Below are 26,687 nucleotides of genomic sequence, written 5' to 3'. Positions count from 1 at the left end.
TATTAGAGTGTGCACCATTTTTTTGATGCATGAACCTACCTTTCGTCAATGAGATGCAAGCTAGGCGTTCCATCTAAAAAATTGTGCTAACCCCATAGCCCCATATTTACCCCCTGTGCTAAAATGAAAAATGACGCACAGGTGGGAGGAGGGTCTAAATAACGGTGGAAAGCTTTTGGGTCCAGGCGCTAGGGGACCTGTGGACCCATTTCTATGGTTGAACACCATGCAATTGGTCCACAGGTGCCCTTCTCAAGCCCCAGGAACACCTTCACCGACACCAGAGGGAGACCGAAGGATGGGGGACCCCATCCCAGGTAAGTAGGGTAAGCATAGGTAAGTATTTTTATTTTTAAATTAAAGTGCAAATCGGGGGCCCAGCTTGGGGCCCCCTGCATGGCACAGAGTGCAGTGGCCATGCCTAGGGGACACTGGTCCCCTGTGCTGGCCATTGGGGTGGTGGGCTTGACTCCTGTATTTTCTAAGACAGGGGTCATGTGGTATGGATGGTTTTGCGTAAGGAAATGATGCTAGGCTGGTTAGAGGCATTTCTTTTGCCTCTAACCAGCCTGATGCTATTTTTTGGTGCAAAACCCCCTTCTCTCGTACCGCCACCCCCACCCAGCTAACGTCATTTCTTTTATGCCAGACTGCCCAGGGAAGAATGCGGTGCCAATGGCACCTGTGATAGCAAGTGTGCTTTCAGTAGGGGCAGACATGAAGGGAGGCTCAACTGAGTTAAGCTTAGCCTCCAGGGACACCTGGGAACTCGAACAAGAGGCCCTTAAGCATATTCACCCTAACTCGAGGGAATATATGAGTGCAGCTAGTATCAATGGAAGGAAGGTTCCTGCCGTGAGGTACACTGGTGCCCACAGGACTACGGTTGAACTAAAATATCTCAAACCCAAGGAGATCATCCCTGGTTCCTAGGGATATGGAATTGTAGCTAGTAGTGATATCATGGAGTACCCTCGTGCCGTAGTGGCGGTAGAGGTGAATGGCAAGAAGGCCATGGTTGACGTAGCGGTGCGAGAGAAGCAGGACACTCAGTGCTTTCTGGGAAATTATCTCTTTGAACCCGGGTTAGTACCAGGCCCTGAGGCCTATATGGCCTGGATTTCATCCGCTGTGCTCACTAGGGCACAGTCTGTAAAAACGACTTTCTAGTGGGGTGGGGACCACGCTAGCGGAAGAGAAACTAAAGGGGAATAGGCCAGAACAAGAACCAAGGGCAGATTCAGAGGAGGCACCGGTCTTGGTGTCTGCACCTCGTGCTCCAGTTGAAGTGAAGCATGAGCATCCAGAGGCAAATAAGGTGTTGGAGTCTGGGTTCCTGCCAGAGTTACAGGAGCTGCTTGCAGCAGGAGGACCATCCAATGAGGAGTTTTGTAAGGCACAGGCTGAGTGTGTTTCTGCGAAAGACTGCTCAAGGAAAGGTCTCTACTGGAGTAGTCGGACAGCACAAAGTGGGTTGGAAAGATGGACTCCTTTACAGTGAGCCCGCTGGCCCGGAGCCAGGAGCCAGCGAAAGGTTGGAGGTTCCTCAGGTGCACTGAAATGTCCTGTTGCAGCTAGCTCATGAAGAACCCTTAACGGGTGCACTGGGCATACAAAAGACAGGTTAGCACCTCTGTTTTACTGGCCAGGAGTTAGTCAGAATGTGGGGAAGTTTTGCCATACCTGTCTGGTCTGTCAGGCCAGTGGAAAGTCTGGTGGCCAAACAAAGGCACCCTTGGTGCCCCTACCTGTCGTGGGGGTACCCTTTGAGAGGGTGGGAATTGATATAGTTGGCCCCTTTGACCCTCCACCATCCTCAGGCAACAAATACATTCTTGTGGTGGATCATGCCACCAGGTATCCTGAGGCAGTGGCTTTGAAGAGTACTACTGCCAAGGAGGTTGCTAGGGCTCGTATAGGGATCGTTTCAAGGGTTGGCATCCCGAATGAACTTAATTTCATCTTATATGAAGGCCATGTGGGAAGAGGTAGGTGTGACTTACCACTTCTCCACCGCTTACCACCCCAGACTAATGGTTTGGTGGAGCACCTCAACAAGAGCATGATGTGAACTCTGTCTGTACCCCCCAAGAGGAAGTGAGATCTCTTGTTTGCTTAGAGGGATATACTGCAGAAAGGACAAGAGTTCAGTCCCTTTGAACTTCTTTCTGGGCTTATTGCAAGATAATGAGAAGGATGGTTCAGTTGAGGGAGCTAAGTTCACCTCTGAATTGACACCTGAACATCAGGTGGAGTGTAAAGAGCTGCTGGAAAGATTTTCTCATAATTTTTCATTTACTTCAGGGCTGATGCCTGTCTGTGTCCATGACATCCACAATGGGGACACCCTGCTTGTGAAGAGCAAGGCGTATAGGATCTCAGACCGTGTCCAAGAGTGCATCATGACTGAAGTGGCCAAGAGACGGAACCTGGGTATTGTTGAGCTCTCCCGTAGTCACTGGGCTAGCCCAGTGGTGTTAGTGCCTAAGTAAGGGTCAGCTGACCTGCGCTTCTGTGTGGACTATCACGGTCTAAATACTGTAACAAAAACTGATGCCTGTCCTATTCCCCGAGCTGATGAGTTGGTTGATAGGTTAGGTGCCACAAAGTACCTTAGTACTTTTGATCTAACCAGTGGTTGCTGGCAGGTTGCCTTTGCGCATGGTGCCCAGGAGAAAACAGCCTTTTCAACCCCAGAGGGCCTCTACCAATGTAAAGTTATGCCCTTTGGATTGAAGCAAGGTCCTGCCACTTTTTGCCGCCTAGTTAACCATGTGTTGTTAGGCCTGGAAGAGTTCTGTGTGGTGTACCTGGATGACATTCCTGTGTTCAGCAACTCCTAGGAGGACCACGTGAAAGACCTGGAGCAGGTGTTGGTGAGGATGCAGAGGACCAAGCTGACCATCAAGGCAACCAAGTGTCAAGTTGGACAGTCCTCTGTTGTTTATCTTGGGCATCAGGTGGGTAATGAGAAGATTCGCCCCCTGGAGGCTAAATACCAGGCTGTGCTGGGCTGGGAGTTTCCCACTACCTAGACCCAGGTAAGGGCCTTTGTGGGCCTTACTGGTTACTACCTGAACTTTGTAGCAAACTATGGGACTATAGTTTTTTTTTTTTTTTAAATATGTTTTTATTGTTATATCAATCAACAAGTAACACAAAAGAAAGGTACAGGTAGTTACAATGCGGTACAGGGGATAGCATGATACAGTCCTCCCTTGGTAGCCACACCTACTATTCCCAGACCGGGGCCTCCCCACCCAAGCATACACGAAAGCGCGGGAGCCCCCGCACATGTGCGCGCTAGGCTGAGGAGGCAGGGTACAACCAAAGCGCTATACTAGCCTACCTTCCGAAATAATAATCAACAGTTAGAGGGTGCAGAAGAGGAACACAGTGAAAGATCAGGGACTGGGCGAGCACGCGCAGGGATGGGGGGGCAGGGGAGGAGACAGATGGGCGAAGGGACACAACCCCCCACACATAGTTTAGCAATCCCGTCTCTGAGCTTAAGCTGTGCAGCCATGTACGCCGCCCAAAGGTGAGTGAAGGCAAACCCGGAGACCGGGTCTCCGGGCGGATGCGGGGGGGGCATCCCCTGGGAAGAGAGAGCGGCCACGGCTGTAGGTCTCTGCAGGGCGGTCGATGCAACCGTGTGCTCCCTCTCTTTCGATTAGTGCAGTTCTAGTGCAACCACTGTGTTCTCTTTTTTTTTTTTTTTTTTTTTTTTTATTAGTGATATGACTGGGCGCCCCCACGTGGCCGTGTCTATGGGACTATAGTTGCTCCTTTAACTGCCCTAACCTCTAAAAAGCAGTCCAGGGTGGTGATCGGGACTGAAGAGTGTCAGAAGACATTTGATGAATTGAAGACAGCACTGTGCAATGCGTTTGTGTTGAAGGCCCCTGATCACAGTCAGACCTTCTTTGTGCAGATGGATGCTTCAGACAAGGGAGTTGCGGCAGTTCTTGCTCTGCTCAATGAGGTGGGAAGGGAGCATCTGGTGGCTTTTGTCCGCCACCGACTACTCCCAAGGGAGCAGAACTGGTCTGCTGTTGAAAAAGAATGCTTTGCCATATTGTGGGCCCTTCAAAGATTCAGGCCTTACTTGTTTGGTGCGAAGTTTGTGGTACAGACTGATCACAAATCTCATCAGGGACTAGATTTCACTGTGTAATATAAAACAGGCCTACAGCACAGTAATGCAGCTGGCCTTTCCTGCCATGCATATTTTAAGCAGCTTCCTGCTTGTGGGAGAAATGCAAGCGGCCGCAGAATGCAGGGAGCCAGCTAGAACTGCGGGGGACTTCCGGCGCCCCCTGCGGTCCTGTCACTTCCCCTTTCTCTCTTCCATCCCATAATGGGATGGAAAAGAGAGAGACAGAGATTGTTAATTTAACAGTCTCGCCATACAATAACTTCAAAGCGTCACACTAGTAAGATGTTTGGTTGGCAAATTATAGGTACCTTTTGATGCACAGCAGAACAGAGTCACGCCTGGTCTACTTGTAAAGCTCTTGGTCACTCAGTAGGTTGAAGGTTCAAATCCTGGTATCTCATCGCAGTGTGTCTGTTCATTTACTCGTGTTTTGCATGTTAAACATTTATAGTGATGGAACATTTACGCCTTTTTCCCCTTCACCATCTTTGGTTTGAATGTCATAGAGATGGCTGGACACCGCACACTAATGAGTCATCTGTGACCTAGTGGTTAAGGTCTCAGACCCTCACACAGAAGTGTGATGGTTCCAGTCTAGGTGTGTCAGTTGTCATTTCTCAGCTTTAAATTCCTTTAAACTTCAAAAATGTAAAGGTACTTACAGAAAGGTGATCTCACTCTTTTTACTTGTCAAATATATATTTTTTCTCTTTGAACATTTCTCATTGTAAGTGGCGGGGTTGGGTGGTTATAGGGGGTTGGCGGTAAGGCCAAGCCGCAGGCCAGGCCCCACTGCCAACCCCTGCGGTGGTTTGATTAACGTATAGCAATTAAAATTACTTTACGTTTAAAAAAAACACATAGAAATCGCATGAAAAAAACAAAGGTTACAGGGACGTTATAGTTAGGAAATATAATTATTTTTAAACCTAGAAATTCACTTAAACCGCCAAAGGTTACAGGGAGGTGATTGTTAGGCTCACATTTTAAACATACAAAATCATAGAAATACAGCAATTACAGAGGTATTTCAAGTAACTATAACTCATGCCCTAAGGAAACTATAACTCGCGCCCTTGCCATGCACTGTTAATTACCCCTGATATTACAGCACTCGTGACATCTTTTATAACATAATTGATAATATCACTGTAACATTTGATGTAAAATTATTCATAAAAAGCTGTGCATGACAGGGGCACGAGCGATAGTTACCTGGGGGCACAAGTTACAGTTTCTTGAAGTAACTTTAACTATAACTGCGGAATTTCTATGGTTTTGTACTTTTAAAATGTGAGCCTTACTATAATGTCCCTGTAACCTTTATTTTTTAAGCAAATATATATAATATGAGTGATGATCTGACTGCCAGCTGAGACAATCACTTGTATATCCAAGAAATCTCCAAGTCAATAATAGGAAATGGAAAAAGCATTTTGTAAAGCCCCATAAGTGCTCATAGCAGATCTTAACAGCAATCTTTCAAGCTATTCCAAAGAGTCTGTGCAGTGAGTAAACACATTGAGCTGTGTTTTTGAGTGAATGAATGATGACAATACTTCATAACCTTAGGGCACACCAACGTTATTCTACAGAGTCGTTACCAGCACTGCCTGTTAATTGAAGGGAAAGTACCATTGATACTTAAAATTGAATCTAAAGGCAAATAACATACAGGCCTAAAGTGAAACTACGCCAGAAGAATACTAAACATTATACTAAGCAAACCGAAAAAGATACTGAAGTTAAAAAATATTATTTGTTTTCAAGTGTTTGTTTTTCTCAGCAATTTAGAAACATATCTTCACAAAGACAATGGTTATTGGCAATAGAGTTATAGAGCAACTCAGTGGATAAGTATTTATTCTGATGATTGTTATTGTAGAAGTGGGCCATTCATGCATAGATGTATTTATTAGTTAAGTTTTATTTTTACATTTTTGATGGTGCCTGTATTACTTGTAATAGTTTTTGTTTCTTACATAGTACAGTTAACCATTGCTTATGCGAGTATTACTCCCCAACAACCACAGCACATACACGTTAGATCCACAGCACATATAAGTTAATCTTGGGGCAAATGGAAGCATACGCCTGATATATGTAAATTACACTGTCGGTTTACAGGCACATATATGAGTAAACAGCCTTACCTTAAGTCCAGTTCTGCCAGACTGCAAAGACTGGTTGATTTACCGCAGGTAACTGAGACAATGAGACCTCATTTTCTCCCATCAACCTACAGCGCTAAAAGCTCATGTTAAAGGGGAAAAGGGCCTTGGTAGATTTGGGAAGTTAATTGCTGCATTTATGGAAGATACCCTCATAGACCTTACTGATCCTGTATTAATTCTCTGATCATAAAGGACTAGTTGCAGGACTATAAGATGTGGGTTTTCTAGTAGTGCTGTGAAATGTTCCTTATAAATGTGTCTTTCCCAACTCAAAAGGCATCTGTCAAAAATACTCAGCCACTCACTTTATCGTCTACATTCTGGCGCATTACCTGTTCCGTTTCACAAACTCACAATCTCTATTTCAATGCCCCTGCTTATATTTTTCTAACAGACTACTGTCTTTCCAATGCTGGCACTATGTTGAGAATGGAAGAAGAGTTTGACCCCGGTTCCACAGATCAGTATGGTGCTGGAGGAGGACAACGTGGCACTGCCATAAGATCAGGTAATGTTCCTATTCTGTTTGTTTTTTCTACATTTTCTTCTTTTTGAACAATTAATTTTCCTTTCATAGCACAGACTCTAGCAGCTGAAATTATCGTTAAATGGCAATTGTTTGTGGTATGAAGCAAACCATGGAGAAGTGTGGAACAATGGTTAGAGCGGCAGACCCTGATGCAGAGATCTGGCCCGGGACCAGGGTTCAGTTCCCCACATTGGCGGGTCTTGGGCTCAATTCCCTTGGAACAGATAATTCTCCCCTAGGTGCCTAATCTAATTAATGGGTCCCACTCTGTAACTCTGGGCAATAGCTTGCTTAATGTCCACAACAGCCCTCACAGCGCTTGGATGCCTGGCTTCACCTTGGGGCTGTCCAGGAGTGGGCGCCTCATAGGGAAAAGCCAGGAGGGGTTCCACAGCGGTATGCGTACAGCGCCTTGAAACCCTAACGGGTGAGTAGTGCACTATACAAGTGCGAAGTTTACAGTTTTTAACCATAACCCATGTGTGTTTGTATGTGTTTATGTGCTGCTGCTGTCGTCCTAATAGACTCAAACTATTTTCCGAGTCCTGGGCTGGGTCCTAACCTACCTATCTTAAATTGTACCACCATTTAGGTAAAGGCTCATCAGTCTAATACCATCATCTCTCCGGCAGACATTCTCTATAGGAATTCTATACTCCTTTACTGCAGCATGTCTTTCAGCGATGGGTTGATTGAGTGGCTCATTTTCTGACCGAAATCACTGCTCGACTTATATTGAGGAAATAGCCCCAATCAGCACATTGGAATAGCTGCTCATAAAAAGAAATAAAACCCTAAACCATAAAGAGTGGAGAAAAAGCTGCACCAGAAAGGGAAAGGCTACTATTGAGAACTAATTTAAAAAAATGAAAAATAGTTCCAGCTGGCCCCTTTATTGAACAGTTCATTCTTTATGTTCACAAGTAGTTTATGCAGTGCTCTACTGGTTTTTAACCCTTCAAATTAGATATACTGCATTGGGAGTTAAATGATCCATGTAGACACCCCCATATTCAATAATTCAAAGATTCCTTTCATTTGATTAATGCACTATGTTTTATGTGAGTGATAGATTCCCATAGTTATGTGTCCAGTCACGTCACCTTATGTTTTTTTGCTCTACCTATTTAGCCTTCGAGCTTTCTCAAGTTGATAACAGTGGACTGGTTTCTGTTACCTCTAGTAATGACTCAGTTTAGCAATTAAATTGCAAGTCTGTTGTTTTCTACAGTCTCATTATGCCTCAGCCCTCAGAGAAGTTAGTGTCTTCTTGCGTGTATGATGACTGGCGTATGGGAAGAAACTAAATGCTCATTGGATCGACTTAGCCATAAACAATTCCCAAGCTAATGCTATAAAATGTTTTTTACAGCCATATTTAGATTTATGTAATATAAACGTTACAGTCTATTTGTAAGGCCACTTTCACCATCTAAGCTGTTTTTTTATGCTGATTACAGATGTTCATCTCTGCAAACTGAATGCATACCTTATTATTTTGAGTAAAGCAGAAACCTGCTCTGAAGCTATTTATGAACAGTTTTGAAAACTGATGCAGAGGCCTGCATAGGACAGCAGACCTCTGTTACAGGATTTAAATTGACAGTGGGTCAGCATGGTTATGGGTCACAATTTAAAAAAGCGGCACACAAGACATTGTGGAAACCATTCAGCAGTCTAGGGGACCATTGTTTGCCCTTCCCGATGGCTGCAGCTTGCACACACACTCAGACACACAGTGGGTGCCTTCAGATATTGACAGCATACACTTTGTAAATAGCTACATTTTGCCTTTGGTTGGGCCAGTTCTAAGTATTTGCAGTGTTTGGCAACACAGAGCCCATGTCATTGCACCACCTACATCAGCATCTGCCCAACAACGTCTCTCTGGCTTTGCCACAATGATGGTCTCAGCAGTGTAGCCGTGAAGCATTTCAGGCAAAATCTAGAAGGTGATTTATGTGTTTTGTGTAATGACATGAGCTTGCCTGGGCCTCAACTGAAGACAGTGTGCAGCTCAGTCCCTTGACAGACTTGCATGACACACATCACGTCTCTTTCCACCCTATAGTGTCTTGCATGATTGTAGGAAAGTGTCCCTTTTGACATGGTAATCCCCACTTTATTTGAGGTTTTTCGACTGAAGGTGCACTGGGTTCCTGCTAACCAGGTCCCCGGTGCCAGTGCTCTTTCCCTAAAACCAGGTAAATAGTCTAATTGGGTATAATCCGCACACCCTTTTTTTACCTCTTTATGTTCCTAGTAAATGGTACCCCAGGTACCTACGGCCTGGGTACTAGAGAGGGCCCTTAAGGGCTGCAGCATGTATTGTGCTGTCCAAATTGCACACAGCCTGTCATTGCAGACCGCGTGCATTGGTGCAAGCCATGAGTGAAAACACAACATGGCACACTCATTTTGTGCCATACCCAGAATCACTACATCTAATATATGTAAGTCACCCATACAGCAGGCCTTAGAGCCCTAACGCAGAGAGCATTATATTTGATGTGAGGACATATCTGTATGAGCAGACATGCCCCTGTGATGTCTAGTCAAATTACTAGATATTACAAGTGAACAGGGAAGCCATCTTAATGTATGTACTGGACACTCTTCAGTACGAGTTCATCAGCTACTTAATGGCTTCACTTAAAGCTATGGTGTTTGGTATTGAAACACCTCATATTTATAAAACCTTACTGGTGCTAGTATTGGATTTATTCTGAAATACACACAGGGGGCACCTTAGAGGTGCCCCCTGAAACCTACCAGACTCTTAGTGTGCAGGCTGACTGGTATTGAGCAGCCTGCCAACACAGATGGGTTTCTAGCCCGAGAGGTTAGAGTCCACGCTCTCAGGGCTCAGAAACAATGCATGCTCCGGAGGAAGGTGTTATCACCTTCTCCAGCAGGATAGCTATTGAATCTGCATGATAAGGCCAGGGACTTCAAAGTCCCTGCCGTCTTTGATATGCGACCCTGGCTTCCCCCAGACCTGGGAGTTGCCACCCCCTGCCTTTGGGCCCATTTGGCACCTGACATTCAGGAAATTAGCAATGCAAGTAGGCGTGTTGTACTACTAGGCTATAACATCCCTAGAGTGGGCAGCCTGATGTGTTCCACGAAGGAAAGTTTCCACCATCTTGTTTTTGGTGTAATTCGGAACTCTGGGACAGAATTATGCCCACTCCCTACAGGAAGTTGTCATATAGGGGGTGTAGTCACCCCAGAGGTAAGTAGCCAATTGGCTAGTACCTACACTCCCCTCAACGCCCCTAAATTGGGTATTTAGGAGGCCCACTGACACCAGGAACTTGGATTTGTCTGACTGAGGAAGACCCGGGACAAAGAAGAGCCGGCCGGATCTGAGGACCAGCATGGAGTTTTGGTGCCAAACCCGGCCTGCCAGATGCTGTCCCAACAATCACCCTGACCCAACTCGTTCTGCAGCTGCGCATCTTCCAAAAGCATTGGAGTGCTGCCAGCACTTCTCCTCCTAGCCAGTATATCCCTTGGATTGGAGGAGCCACTTCCCTGCATCTGCAGGAACTGACCATACTTACCAGGTCCTACATTTTGCTGCCCATCAGGCCCACCCAAAGAGCAACTTGTCAGGAGAAGGTTGTGTGACTAGGAGACTAGCCCCAACGTTTCTACCAAGCCTTGAGATACTGCCCCCTTCAGGTATCTCACAGCACCAATACCTGGAGCACTGGAGCATTTGCTACATCCAAAACTTGTTTGTGTCTGAATCAGACACCAATGCTTCAAAAGGACGACCTGCACTCTAGGAATGACAGAGCTAACGAGGCTGCCCATGAGAGTGGCCCAACTGCCCTCCCCCCCCTTTACAGGGCTAGCCAAGACCCATGAGCACCTTTGATGCACAGGACCAGCTGACCAAAAACCTAGTGCACCTGAGGTCCACGGGCCGAGTCCACGTCAACGACTGTGCCCCCCTGATCCCAGGGCCCTTACAAATGAAGCCCCCATTGGGAGCTCTCTGACTTGTCTCCAAGTCCCCTTCTGCAGCCTGTTTCTTGTTGGCCCCTTTCTTCGCCAACTGTGAAGTGCGCAAGCCACTCAACCCGCCCATTACCTCTACAAATGGACTCCCCAGGGCAGGTAAAACCCAACTGCTGGGGGTTCTTATGACCTTGGCCTACTAGCGCCTTAAAACTAAAAGGGGACCCCCGAGTTACTTCTACAAATACTCATATGCAGTACATGTACTTTTCTATTGATAGTCGTTACCTCGTAAAAGCGCATGTGTGTGATTCACTTACCTTAATTTGAAGATTTCTGGTCTCGAAACATATAAAGTGTTGCATTTTTCTAAAATTGGTCTCAGGTTTCTTCTTGAGTGTGTCTCTCATTTATTGACTCTGTATGTTCAACAAATGCTTAGCACTCCCCTCTGAGAAGTCTAAACTTCTCACCCACGCTTCCAGAAAAGAGAGCATTTAGAGTTATTGCTTTAACCTCTGTCAGCCAAAGAGGGTCGCTTGTACTATCTGCAAAGTGCACCTCTACATTGGTTTACTGCATAGTTACCCAGCTTCCTACAGTGTTTTAGACCAAAGCCTTTCCTGCTCCGTGAGGGCTCCATATCAATGTGATGTAATCACTAGAATAGAATGTTTGAAAGACTGGTTTAGAACGTTGGAGTTCACAGGTACACACTGACGAATAAAGATGTGTGATTTACAGGTCCGTATGTGGCCTAGTCATTCAGGAGGTACCAGGCTGTGGAAGACGCTACAACTGGGGACAAGATAGGGGATAAGTAACCCGAAGCAGAAAGTGCTGTCCTGGACAGTTTGCCGTGGCCCAAGCAAACTACTTGTGCGTGCCACAAGTGCCTTCGTTGAAGTGCCAAGTCGACAGTTGGCATATGTGGAGTCAAAGCGCAACTTCAGCCAGTGTGAAGCTTGTGAATGGCAAGAGAGCTTCATGGAAAAGTCTATACATCGTTGGAAAAATAATTATGTCCAGGATCCTACAAAAGGTACTTCTCTGCCACGAAAAATAAAGTAATACAGCATACGGAGCATTAACGATGAAGGCGGATTCAACCAGGTTTACAAAGCGAAGTTAAAGGCAATTATCAGATACCAAATAGTGCTGCAATGCAGAGATCAACCAGGTGTAAGACAATACAAACTGAAGTGTGAAAAGAAAAAATAGATAACTCACTGAGCCCACCAAATAGAGTCATCGTACCACAGCAGTCACTGAAGTGGCTCAAGGAGAGGTGCTCCAGGTTGTGCTTACAGAGATGTCTATACTCAAAGCAGTTGCTCATCAAGCTGCCAAGTGAACTCAGAACACCTTCATAGGTCTTTCAAGAGCAAAGTTTGCAGGAAACTTTTGGATCTATGAAGTTTGAAGATAGCAACTAAGTAAGAAGATACCATTTCATCGATCTTACAGACGATCCTGAGACTCGCAAGTCAAAAGACTTTAAACAGGATTCACACAAACATGATCATTCAGTAAATTCCACACTGGTCTACAACGTTGCCTCCTTCCTTAACATTTGACGTTGCCAAAAAGCAAAATATTGGTGATAGTTGGAGTGCATGGATAAGGACATTTGAAGATTTCATAGATACACTTGAATAGACTGATAACAAGAAGATTATCAAATATCTCAGAAATCCTGTTGGTGATGTGTGAAAGAAGTCATAAAGAAGTCACATACTCTCAGATTAAAAATGCATTGAATCTCAAGTTTAATCCGGTACCAAATGTTGACTATGAATTATATGTTTTCAGTCAAGAACATCAAAAAGTTGGCAGACCAATCAATGAATATGTGGAAAGACTCAGCACACTCATCAAATACTGTAAGTTCATTGAACATAATGATGAAGAGAGGACCGCATGCGGCTTAGAGTAATCAATGGATGCTTGTCTGATTCATTTAGACAACGATTGCTGAGAGAAACTCTTAATCTGGAGCAAGTGTTAATGGCTGACAGAGCTGAGGAACGTACTGAAAGACAAGCTGCCAACATGGAGGCCAGAGGAACCCAGAGCGAGTCAGTCCTGAGTGTGAAAAGTATTTTGAAACAAAAGACTGAAGGACACAAAGTGATGTCCACACGCCAAAAGAAGTTGAGTTTCAGGTATAGATGTGCGTTTCTGCATGAAGGAAAGTGTCTTGCTGTTGGTCAGATATGCAAAGGCTGTGGAAAAGAGAAGCATTTTGTGACAATGCAATGTTCGACACGCAACCACAAGGCCAAGTGGCGACATCAGTTGAGGCAAATAGATTCTAAGCAAAGTCAATTGTCATCTAAATGATTGTCAAACAGTTCTTCCACTTCAATAATAAGTGAAAGTAAAGAAAGTGATTGTGCCATGTCAATGCTCACCTCAGAAAAATGTGCACGTCGGACTAGTTGATTGTGAGAAGAAAATTCTGTCAAAAAAAGTTGATATGTCAAAGTAATGAAATCATACAAACACTGTCCAAAGATTACATTGAAAAAAATCGATGTTCAATACCTTTCATTATCAATAGATGGGAATCATTAAATATAATGCCTGAAGACAAGTACAGTGGACTGTCTCCGTTACTGCAGCTTACTCCGTCAAAGACCAAAGTGTACAGTTGGGCTGCATCAACGCCCATGAAGAGTAGAGGTTGTTTATATCGACAGTGAAACATAAGAAAAAACAAAAGTACAAGCACCAATCCATGTGCTTCAATGTACAGCGGTAAGTGCCTCATTGTTCACTTTCAGTATGGCTGCTGATATGGAACTGATTTCACTGAATTACAACATGAATGGTCATCATGAAATAGTAGTAAGTCAGTTCGCTTCATTGTTTCATGGTTTAGGAAAGTTAAAGATTATGAAGGCGAAACTGCACATTAATGAGGATGTCCGTCCTGTTCCTCACAAACACAGACAAGTTGCTTTTCATTTACAAGAAGCCATTGAAAAAGAACTTGAATCATTACTTCAGCATGAAGTTATTGAACGTTTCACTGGCCCAACAACATGGATTCCTCCCATAGTAGTAGTGCCTAAAAAGGGCCAGGAAGGAGCTGTGTGCATATGCGTTGACATGCGCCAGGTCGAACAAAGCGATTGAACAAGAACGACACCCAAGGCCGCACATTACTGATATGATTACGCAAAAGAATGGTGTCAAAGTCTTTTCACGACTTGATTTAAATAAAGGTTATCATCAGTTAGAAGTTGAAGAAAGCTGCAGATATATTACAACCTTTTCTACACATGTTGGGTTGCTTAGGCTTATTTGGCTCTAAAAATTACAACCTGGTCTGAAGAAGAGGTTTTCAAATCTCTGACTGTGCCTGGGAGATTGGCACATGTCTGCTACCATCAGAATAGGCCAGTGAGCTGAATTCCTCCTGTTAATAAAATGTGGCACTATGAGTTTGAACTATTCAAGGCAGGATAATCCTTCTGCCTGTCAGAAAAAGAGAGTGTAGGTAGTTTTTGCAGCTAGCGAGGTTAATGCTATGAATATACACCTTACTGACTCATTTTATTTAGGCTTGTTATTTATGTTGTTATCCATTTCTTTGTAAAGTCGCTTCACTGTTACCAAAAAATTAGATGTCACTGTAACTACCTGTGATGTCATTGTGATGTCACTTCCTGTGGTATCAGGCTATATACACATCAGAGGGGCCTTACACTCTCCAGTTTTTCAGGGGCCCTAAAAATCCTTAGACCAGCATTGCCCTTCAGCTTTCATTATCTACTCAATGCTTTACCAATAAAATAGCAAAACAATAGCGCATTCTTTTGTGAGTAAAACAGAGGGGGTACCATTTCCTTGCAATTTGCAGTGTGTGCTTTTAAGTCAGCTGCACTGCTTTACAGATGCAAAGTACCTATTTCTATCTGGTTCACAGTGTTGTCTTTTCGTACTCTAAGTATTACAAATGTGTTCGAGGCCTATTTCTTTTTTTCTTGAAAAGAAAAGAATGGATTGTCACCTTCTTAGCTTTTGTCATGCAATGAAGTGTTTGTTATATTATAATTGTATCTATTTAGCGAGTACTATCCCTGACAAGGCATCAAAGTGTTTTTCCGCGACTAGCACGCTACTTCAGAACCCAAGAGGGGTTAGTGGTGGGTTAGTATAGGGCAGTATGAGTACAGTATTAGTATGAGTTAATTTGAGCGGAGGATATGTGAGTTTGTTAGTTAGATTGACTAGGGTAATGGAGGGATAGAGGAGGGAAGAATCCAAAAGTGTTAATTGGGAGTTTATAGTAATAGGGTGAGGCTTGGGATGAGTAAAGGAGAGATGGAGGAGGGAGGCATCTGTGGAAAGGGGTTAGGGAGATTATAGTAGCAGAAGAGGTTTTGGATGAGTCAAAGGTGAGATAAATGAGGTAGGATTTAGTAGGGATGTTTGGGAGATCATAGTAGTAAACTGAGGTGTGGGTTGAGCCAGGAGGGAAGAGTTTAGGCAGGGTTATTTTGGAGATCAAAGTAGTAGAATGGTTTGGGATGAGTCAGAGTGGGGATGGAGGATAGATTGATAGAGACATAGGGTGATGGGGAGACAGAGTAAAGCTTATGAGAGAGTAAACTTAATTACGTTAAAAAAAATGTTTTTTTATGTATTTCATTATTTTATTTTTTTTTAAAGATAAAGATAAAAGAACGTTCTTGAAGATGTGAGGTGGACAAGGGTCAAAAGGGCAGCCGGAAGGCCTGCTTCTTTTAACAAAATCCATAAATTCACCTTGTGATATTTGTTTGAAAGCGTGCAGAGGCTGGGTAGGTTTACTCTTGGAAGGGATTTTAGGAAACAGGTTGGTAGTGATGGTTTTCTTCTGTTTTACGTAGGAATCCAGTGTGTCTGCCTTGGTTGTGCAATGAATTGCCAGTTTATTTGTGAAATCTTGAGTAGTGGGATGACTTCCTTCACTGCATTTATGTTTTCTGAATTAATTCAGAATTTTATAAAATTCTTTAGTTGCAGATTTAGCATTTTGAATTCTGTTTGAATAGTACCTTTTTAGCTTTTTTGATTGATGATATGTATATTCTGTTAAGTTTGTGTAGCTGAAGTTTGTCTTGAATGTTTTTTGTTTTGTGCCAGGTCTGTTGCAGTCTTCTGATTTGTTGCTTTATCTTTTTAAGTTCTGTGTTTCTCTGGGGTGTTGGTTTTTTTTTCTCCTGTTTAGTTTTTCTGAGTGGTATTGGGATATCGAAAGCTTCCTGTAGCCACTCATAAAGATTTGGATCAGAATTTGTTGTGTCTAGATCTGTGTTGGCTGTTAGTTGTGTTTCTAAGTCTTCAAAATTGAGTTTGCTCCATGGTTGAAATATATATATATATATATATGTTCGATGGCATGTGTAGCTGCAGATACACATGCTTTGCACATCCCGCCATCTAGTGTTGGGCTGCAGATACACATGCTTTGCACATCCCGCCATCTAGTGTTGGGCTCGGAGTGTTACAAGTTGTTTTTCTTCGAAGAAGTCTTTCGAGTCACGAGATCGAGGGACTCCTCCCCTTTCGGCTCCATTGCGCATGGGCGTCGACTCCATCTTAGATTGTTTTTTTTCCGCCATCGGGTTCGGACGTGTTCCTTTTCGCTCCGTGTTTCGGGTCGGAAAGTTAGTTAGAATCTTGGAAAAATCGTCGGTATTGTTTGCGTTCGGTATCGGGTTAGTTACAACAGATCGACACCGACTTTGGAGGAGCTCCGGTGGCCCTTCGGGGTTTTTTCCATCCCCCGTCGGGGCCTAGTCGGCCCGGCCACGTGTCTCTTCAAGGCTGATGGAACGGACCCCATTCCGATTCTGCCCAAAATGTCACAACAAGTATCCGTATACAGATCAGCATCTGGTCTGTAACCTATGTTTGTCTCCAGAGCACAAGGAAGATACTTGTGAAGCCTGTCGAGCGTTTCGGTCGAGGAAGACATTAAGAGACCGAAGAGCGAGAAGACTGCAGATGGCGTCGGCGCCGACAGGACAAGGGCGTTCCGAGGAGGAAGAAGAAACCTTCTCCATTCAGGAGTCGGACTCAGACGAGATTGAGACCGAAGAAACGCCGAAAACCGTGAGTAAGACGTCGAAACATAAAACTCACGAGAAGACCACAAAAGCCCAGGGGACGCCACTGCCAGCAGGCCATGGCTTAACCCGAAAAATAGGTGACCGATCATCGGCACCGAAAAAGGGCTTTCTTGTGTCGAAGTCATCTGACTCCGGTCGAGATACCGGCACACAGCAATCGGGGCCGAGACAGCGGCTCCGAGCAAGTTCAGCACAGAGACAGTGGCACCAAAATGGGTCGGCACCGAGACACCACAAAGCCGAAAATAAAGAAGATTTCGTCGGAGCCCACAAAGGCGACCGAAAAGGTTTCGATTCCGAAACACCCAGCCTCGGAACCGAAAACAGGTTCCTACACAGAGGAACAGGGGTTGTCCTCCCAAATACAAGGACATAAGTTCGGACAAGAACTTGAATCAAAGGAGCCAGACTACACTCAAAGAAGGCTCCACATTCAAAAGGACACAGATAAGCACTCTTCCCCCAATTAAAATGAAAAGAAGACTTGCCTTTCAAGAAAAGGACAAGCAGCCACAGGCAAAGGTGGCAAGACAAGCAACTCCGCCACCATCTCCACCACCATCAGTACACACATCACCGGTAGCCACTCCACCATTGATGCAATCCCCGACTCATACTGCGATTAATCAAGATGATCCCGACGCATGGGACCTTTATGATGCCCCAGTATCAGATAACAGCCCAGACTGTTACCCTGCGAGACCGTCGCCACCTGAAGACCGTACATCCTACACGCAGGTGGTCTCAAGGGCAGCTGCTTTTCATAACGTCACCTTGCATGCAGAACCGATTGAAGATGACTTTTTGTTTAATACACTATCCTCTACTCATAGCCAATACCAAACTTTACCTATGCTCCCTGGAATGCTAAAACACTCCAAACAAGTATTTCAGGATCCTGTGAAAGGCAGGGCAATAACTCCAAGGGTGGAGAAAAAGTACAAGCCACCGCCAACAGACCCTGTTATGTTACGCAACAGTTACCACCAGACTATGTGGTTGTAGGGGCAGCTTGCAAGAGAGCAAACTCTCACACCTCGGGAGACGCTCCACCTCCAGACAAGGAGAGTCGCAAATTCGACGCTGCAGGGAAAAGGGTTGCAGCACAAGCAGCAAACCAATGGCGCATTGCCAATTCACAAGCACTTCTGGCAAGATATGAAAGAGCTCATTGGGACGAAATGCAGCATTTCATAGAACACTTACCCAAAGAATTCCAGAAAAGGGCACAACAAGTGGTGGAGGAAGGACAAAGTATCTCAAATAACCAGATACGGTCAGCAATGGATGCAGCAGATACAGCTGCTAGGACTGTAAATACTGCAGTAACAATAAGACACGCATGGTTGTGTACGTCAGGATTCAAACCAGAAATACAACAAGCCATGCTGAATATGCCTTTTAATGAACAGCAGTTGTTTGGGCCGGAGGTGAACACTGCTATTGAGAAACTTAAAAAAGACACTGATACGGCAATAGCCATGGGCGCACTCTACTCCCCACAGAGCAGAGGCACATTTCGCAAAACACAATTTAGAGGGCGGTTTCGAGGTCAAACCACAGAAGCCACAACCTCACAACAAGGCCCACTTATCAAAGCCAATATCAGCGGGGAAGTTTTCGGGTCAATATAGAGGGGGACAATTCCAAAAAAATAGAGGGAAGTTCCAAAGTCCCAAAACTCCTCAAAACAAGCAGTGACTTCCACGTCACAAATCCCCAACACATAACACCTGTGGGGGGGAGACTAACCAAGTTTTACAAACATTGGGAGGAAATAACAACAGACACATGGGTCCTAGCAATTTTCCAGCATGGTTATTGCATAGAATTTCTCAAATTCCCTCCAAACGTCCCACCGAAAACACACAATATGTCAAAAGAACACATGGATCTTCTAGGACTAGAGGTCCAAGCGTTGCTACAAAAAGGAGCAATAGAATTAGTACCAATTCAACAGAAAGGAACAGGAGTTTACTCTCTGTACTTTCTCATACCCAAAAAGGACAAGACTCTAAGACCCATATTAGATCTCAGAACATTAAATACCTACATAAAATCAGATCACTTTCACATGGTGACATTACAGGACGTAATCCCACTGCTCAAACAACAAGACTACATGACAACACTAGACCTAAAGGATGCATATTTCCATATACCGATACATCCTTCACACAGGAAGTACTTAAGGTTTGTATTCCAAGGGGTACATTACCAATTCAAGGTGTTGCCATTCGGAATAACAACTGTGCCAAGAGTTTTTACAAAATGCCTAGCAGTCGTAGCTGCACATATCAGAAGGCAGCAAATACATGTGTTCCCGTACCTAGACGATTGGTTAATCAACTGTGTTCACAACACACAAAGTATGTCATAGAAACCCTCCACAAACTAGGTTTCTCAATCAACTACACAAAGTCACACCTTCAGCCGTGTCAAACACAGCAATACTTAGGGGCGACAATCAACACAGCAAAAGGGATTGCCACTCCAAGCCCACAAAGGGTACAGGCATTTCACAATGTAATAAACGCCATGTATCCAAAACAAAGAATACAAGTCAAAATGCTGATGAAACTCCTAGGCATGATGTCCTCATGCATAGCCATTGTCCCAAACGCAAGGTTACACATGCGGCCCTTACAACAGTGCCTAGCATCACAATGGTCACAGGCACAGGGTCAATTTCTAGATCTAGTGTTGATAGACCGCCAAACATACACCTCGCTTCAATGGTGGAACAATATAAATTTAAACCAAGGGTGGCCTTTCCAAGACCCAGTGCCACAATATGTAATAACGACAGATGCCTCCATGATAGGGTGGGGAGCACACCTCAATCAACACAGCATCCAGGGACAATGGGACACTCAGCAAAAACAGTTTCACATAAATCACTCAGAACTACTGGCAGTATTTCTAGCGCTAAAGGCATTTCAACCCATAATAAGCCACAAACACATTCTTGTCAAAACAGACAACATGACAACGATGTATTACCTAAACAAACAGGGAGGGACACACTCAACACAGTTGTGTCTCCTGGCACAGAGAATATGGCATTGGGCGATTCACAACCACATTCGCCTAATAGCACAATTTATTCCAGGGATTCAGAATCAGTTAGCAGACAATCTCTCTCGCGATCACCAACAAATCCACGAATGGGAGATTCACCCCCAAATACTGAACACTTACTTCCAAAGTTGGGGAACACCACAAATAGATTTATTTGCAACAAAAGAAAACGCAAAATGCCGAAACTTCGCATCCAGGTACCCACAAGATCAGTCTCAGGGCAATGCGTTATGGATGAGTTGGTCCTTCCATATTTGGTAAACAAGTTGAGTCAAAACAAACTCAAACTCATACTAATAGCGCCAACTTGGCCAAGACAACCTTGGTACACAACACTACTAGACCTCTCAGTAGTGCCTCATGTCAAATTACCAAACAGACCAGATCTGTTAACTCAACACAAACAACAAATCAGACACCCAAATCCAGCATCGCTGAATCTAGCAATTTGGCTCCTAAAGTCCTAGAGTTCGGACACTTAGAACTTACACAGGAATGTATGGAAGTCATAAAACAAGCTAGGAAACCTACCACTAGACATTGCTATGCAAATAAGTGGAAAAGATTTGTTTATTACTGCCATAATGAACAAATTCACCCCTTACACACATCTGCCAAAGATATCGTAAGATACTTAGTACATTTGCAAAAGTCAAAGCTAGCTTTTTCTTCCATTAAGATACATCTTACCGGTATTTCAGCTTACCTGCAAATTACGCACACAACTTCATTATTTAGGATACCAGTCATAAAAGCGTTTATGGAAGGCCTAAAGAGAATTATACCACCAAGAACACCACCAGTTCCTTCATGGAACCTCAACATTGTCTTAACACGACTCATGGGTCCACCTTTTGGGCCCATGCACTCTTGTGAAATGCAATGCATAACATGGAAAGTTGCATTTCTAATTGCCATCACATCTCTAAGAAGAGTAAGTGAGATTCAAGCATTTACCATACAAGAACCATTTATTCAAATACACAAGCATAAAGTAGTTCTACGGACAAATCCTACATTTTTACCAAAAGTCATATCACCGTTCCACTTGAATCAAACAGTAGAATTACCAGTGTTCTTCCCACAGCCAGATTCTGTAGCTGAAAGAGCACTACATACATTAGACATCGAAAGAGCGTTAATGTACTACATTGACAGAACAAAACAAATTCGGAAAACAAAACAATTATTTGTTGCTTTCCAAAAACCTCATGCAGGAAATCCGATTTCAAAACAAGGCATTGCTAGATGGATAGTTAAATGCATTCAAACTTGCTATCTCAAAGCAAAAAGAGAACTGCCTATTACACCGAAGGCACACTCGACTAGAAAGAAAGGTGCTACCATGGCCTTTCTAGGAAATATTCCAATGACTGAAATATGTAAGGCAGCCACATGGTCTACGTCTCATACGTTTACCAGCCACTACTGCGTGGATGTGTTAACAGCACAACAAGCCACAGTAGGCCAAGCAGTATTACGAACTTTGTTTCAAACAACTTCAACTCCTACAGGCTGAACCACCGCTTTTGGGGAAATAACTGCTTACTAGTCTATGCAAAGCATGTGTCTCTGCAGCTACACATGCCATTGAACGTAAAATGTCATTTACCCAGTGTACATCTGTTCGTGGCATGAGTTGCTGCAGATTCACATGCGCCCACCCGCCTCCCCGGGAGCCTGTAGCCATTTCGAAGTTGATCTTGAACATTTGTAAATTTGTAAATATATCACTTTAAACTACATTAGGTACATACATGTTTACTCCATTGCATGGGCACTATTACTATAATACACAACTCCTACCTCACCCTCTGCGGGGAAAACAATCTAAGATGGAGTCGACGCCCATGCGCAATGGAGCCGAAAGGGGAGGAGTCCCTCGATCTCGTGACTCGAAAGACTTCTTCGAAGAAAAACAACTTGTAACACTCCGAGCCCAACACTAGATGGCGGGATGTGCAAAGCATGTGAATCTGCAGCGACTCATGCCACGAACAGATGTACACTGGGTAAGTGACATTTTCCATATATATGTATGTAAGGTGCTATGGGTGTGTTGATTTGTGGTGTTTTAGGTCGGAAAGTTTCCAAATGGTGATCTGACCATGTGATTGGCGTGATGTTTGGAACAGTAACTAGTTCACGGTTTGCAAAAATGACATCTAGGATATGTCTAGCGATGTGTGTGAGAATTGTGTACAGTCTGATGTAGGTTCAATATGACTAGGCCAGTGGTGATAGCTTTTGGATGGAGCATATTGGGTTTGTCAAACCAAATGTTTAGGTCCCCAGGAATGCATAGGTTTGATTATAATGTTATAAGGTTTGAGACTGTGTCTAGAAAAGTGTCTGGGTATCTTAAATTGTTAGGTGGAGGTCTGTAAAGAAGGAGACATTTACAGGAGGAAGTTTCTGTAGGATGCACCTGGTGAGGAGGGCCTCACAACCTTGTATGGAAATTTTGTCTGTGTTACTGTGATTTATTGCTTGTTTAAATATAGTAGCAAGACCACTTCCTCTTTTGCCTATACAGTTTTGTTTGATGGGTTGATAGCCTGGAGGAATGGCTTCATGCAACACTGGGGGTTTTTCATTTCCCAACCATGCTTCCGTTACAAATAGTAAGTCAGGATGTGTGTCAGTGAGCAGGTCGTAGATGGGGTGCTTGTGTTTTGAGAGTGATCGAGCATTTATAAGTAGGCAGTTTAGAAAATGTGTGTTTGTGGTGGTGTCATTTTGTTTTGGAGAAGGGTGAGCAGTATATTTTGAGCATGTAGCAGGTTTGTTGTTAGTTGTGATAACTGTATGAGGGTCGCAATAGTCCTGCTTTTCTATTTAGTGTTCCTGGTCCAGCGGGCATCGGAGGCATTTTGTTGGGTCTGTGTGTGTTGGTGGTAGACTTGGTGGCTGAGAGTGACATGGTGAGTGTAGTTTACTTTGTAGAGTAGCCGTATTGTGTAATAGACAAGAAGATGCAAAGTTGCTAAGAGTGGTATTTTGTTTGTTTTGTTTGCATCTGTTTAGTTTGGAAGGAGTATGGGTTAGGGGTGGTGGAGGAGCATGTGGATCATAATGAAAGGCTCTAAATTGTGCAATGGATGAGAGGCGGGCAAATTAATGTTGCTGTGTTGGGGTGCTTGTGTTAGATCTTTGTGAAGAGTGAGAACATAGGAGTAAAGATTGGTCAGGAATTGTATTTGTGTAGTCATGAGGGTGGGAGTGGGTGTGACAGAAAGTATGAACATTTCTGTTATTTTGATGTGCTGATGTGTGTGGTTTATTTTGTTTTTGTCAGATAGTGAGATGATATATTGATGTAGTGGTTTTCTGTGAAGGATATGTGTGTGAGTTAGTGCTGGTGAGTGGTATTATAATATTACAGGGGGTGTTGATGTATTTTGGAGAAGAGTGTATGAGGTACGTAAGAGGGGATAGACGAGAGTTAGGGGTGTTTGTGGTAGTTTTGATCAGTGGAAGAGGTAATATGTTTGGTGGAGTGGACTGTAAGGATTGTATTGGTGTGTGTAATTGGTGAAGAGATGGGGAGGGTGTTTGTGGATGGTGTGATGGGTTTAGGTATTGTCACAATAAAAGGGGGTCTGGCAGAAGAAAATAGAGGATAGTGCTGTTGGTTTGTATGTACGGGGAGTGTGTGTCTGCATGGCTGAAAGTAATCTATTAAGTGGTTTTGTGTTGTGTGTTTGTGATGGCAGGATGTGTTAGTGGGAATGGACAGAGTTGTGGTTGGTGTGAGAATGAAGGTGTCTTAATGTTGTAGTTGTGGTGGATATGTGTATAGGTGTGGTTTGTGGGATTTTGTGCTGGTTGATGAGACATTGCAGTCTGTAGGAGGTCTGTTTGTGGTGCATGAGTTAGATGCCTTTGCTGATATTGTGTTTGGATGTTGGTGGGTGTGTAGGGAATAAAGTCCTTTCTGGTAAATGGAAAACAGGGCAGCATTTCTGTCCCTAGGCCCGGCCAGGCCCAAACAGGCAACTGTCCTTGTCCTCTCCGCCCTTAGCCTCGATGCCCGGGCGGAGACTCCCTGAGCCCTAGGCTGAAATAACCCTATTGGCCAATAGAAACCTAGTCCAAACCCTAACCAATCAGATTTGTAACCCTAAACTCTTGAGCCAATGGGAGACCTAGCCCTATTAACTAATCACACCCCTAATCCAGACTACCAATCACAACAGTAACCCTAAAACCTCAGTCCAATAGGAACCCCAGCTCTAGTACCAATCACAATAGAAGCCCTAAAACCACAGACCAATAGGAATCCCAATCCTAGTAGCAATCAAAATAGAAGCCCTAAACAAAGGATCAATAGGAATCACAACCCTAGTACCAATCAAAATAGAAGCCCTAAACCCACGGACCAACAGGAATCCCAACCCTAGTACCAATCACAAAAGAAGCCTTAAAACCACGGACCAATAAGAATCCCAACCCTAGTACCAATCAAAATAGAAGCCCTAAAACCACAGACAGGAAGGAATCCCAACCGTAGTAACAATCAAAATAGAAGCCCTAAAACCACGGACCAATAGGAATCCCAACCCTAGTTCCATTCTAAATAGAAGCCCTAAAACCACGGACCAGTAGGAATCCCAACCCTAGTAACAATCAAAATAGAAGCCCTAAAACCACTGACCAATAGGAATCCCAACCCTAGTACCAATCAAAATTGTCGCTCCTTATATCAAAAATTTATTGATCTTGTTCATGTTATCTGTGAATTCCACCTAATGTTATTAAAGACACCATAATTCTCAATTTTTTACTTGAATGAAGGATATTCAAATATGAGGTTTCTTCAGAAAACTACTTGTTTTTTTTTATCAGGGCTTACTGATATTGTATCAGTTGGTTCGTTAAACATAAAAATCAAGGAGGAATTGTATTCCGTGGACCCCCTTGACTGTGAGAAGCAGGGAAGCATCTCCAGGGCCACACGTGAGTAATTATTGCTAATCATATTGGAATTGAAGTAAGCCATATGATCATCTGCCCCATTGCCTGGGCCAGATTAGATAACAAAATGTTTGCCAGTGATTGTCAGTAATTGTTATTGTGAGTCATTGCCCCGACAGCACATGGGTAGAGCCAAAGCTTTCCAGAGGCTATGTGATGTATAACATCAGTTTGATAGGTTCTGTTATTACAAAGATGTCATTCTATAAAGTGTTTTCATATTTCAGCATTTATCGACCCCTCTAAAATACGAATTCTCTAGGGTGAAGTATATACCGGATGAAATAAATACCTCCAATTAAGAATTTTAAGAGGAACATGAGTAATTAAATGTAGAAAGAGGTTTTACTGCACCTCGTTCTGCATGGGTCGAAATTTGTCCCCAATTTTTTTCCCTTGATAAATTTCTGCTGGGTGGACTTCTCTAAACGTGTCAAGAGAAAATTGCTAGGCTGTGGTGCTCACAGCAAAACTTGAAATTTCGAGTCAAGTGCAAACTGCATTTTGCACATTGATCGGAATTCACCACTCTACTTGGAAATGGTGGCAGTATAGAGGAGAGGAGAAATGATGAAGCCAGTTCCGCCCCACTGAAGCCTTCCTACATTGATTTGAGTGAACTGTGTCTCAGGAGAAAACCGGCGCACCCCATTCCCACTGGTCTGGCACCAATGTGTTGTGTGCTGGAAAGCGGGGAGCTGTTAAGTAGAAGATAAGCAGTGGACATATCTCCTGCGCATTTTGATGGGCACTGCAGCTCTTTGTTAGTTAAGACTAATTAACATGATATCTCCTGCCGTTTGCCCTCCAAAACTCTCCAGACACTGTCTTTGTCCTTAACCATATATAACCTGGAACAGTGAATGGCATTATATCTCTAGGCACACAATTTGTAATGCAAACTATTTCTGCTATGGCTTAAAATTTAAATTGGGCTGGGCTTTCCCTGTAGCACATGCGCATTTCTGCAGTCCACCCCACATTTCTGCGAGACACACCAAGACTTTAAAAGGGGAACTTTAAAATATTCACTCCTGTACAGTGATAGCTTTTGGATTACTGTAGGCAATATTTGGTGTAATGTATACGCTCAGGAGCCTACTAAGGTATTGTCTATTGAACTATCAGTATACCTGGAAATAAGTGAGTTGTGTTTATGGAAAAAAACAAAAGTATTGGGGTATAAAAACCAAAACATCCCTTGAAAGTGATTGGTGCAACGGTTGTACTAGGTCAGTGCTCTCGATAATGCGGATTGTAATTTTCTCAGTGTTTTGGAGCTGCCTGTCATATTGCTTTTCCATTGGACATTTGGTAGAGTTTTGTATTTTATGAATGTCTTCCTGTTCTATGTTTTTGCTCTACAGCAGTGTTTCCCAAACTGTGGCTTGCGACCTACTGGTGGGTTGTGAGCTGATTTTTGGAGTTTGCGAAAGTCCAAGCAATAAATAAAGATGCCTTTAAATTCCGTGTTTATCTTGTCACATTTGCTGCACTTCCAAGACAGAGGTCAAATGTTAGTTTGTATCTTCTGCTGCTTATATTTTAACTTGGGAATTGGTGTTTACAAACTCTTCTCACTATGCGGTTAGAGAAACAAAAGTAAAGGTAATTATGTGACAAACTTGCTGGGGTACATAAAGTGCGAAAGGAAAGGGTGCCATATTTTCATA

General features: G+C 43.7%; 1 protein-coding gene across 4 annotated transcripts in view; it reads left to right on the top strand.

The window, feature by feature from the left end:
• Positions 1-26,687, top strand: part of LOC138259346 (zinc finger protein 586-like) — an 86,651-nt gene that overhangs the window by 33,880 nt on the left and 26,084 nt on the right. For 3 of the 4 annotated variants that reach the window (XM_069207008.1, XM_069207009.1, XM_069207007.1), the window contains exons 5-6: positions 6,728-6,841; positions 24,886-24,996. In XM_069207008.1, the coding sequence (XP_069063109.1) occupies positions 6,728-6,841; positions 24,886-24,996 (225 nt within the window). The remainder of the gene's footprint in view (positions 1-6,727; positions 6,842-24,885; positions 24,997-26,687) is intronic. The other variant, XM_069207010.1, reaches the window with a different exon arrangement.

The sequence above is a fragment of the Pleurodeles waltl genome, chromosome 9 (genome assembly GCF_031143425.1).
Source record: "Pleurodeles waltl isolate 20211129_DDA chromosome 9, aPleWal1.hap1.20221129, whole genome shotgun sequence".
NCBI classification, from domain to species: Eukaryota; Metazoa; Chordata; class Amphibia; order Caudata; family Salamandridae; genus Pleurodeles; species Pleurodeles waltl.
The sequence above is the reverse complement of the archived record's forward strand: the minus strand, read 5'-3'. Positions and strand labels throughout refer to the sequence as shown.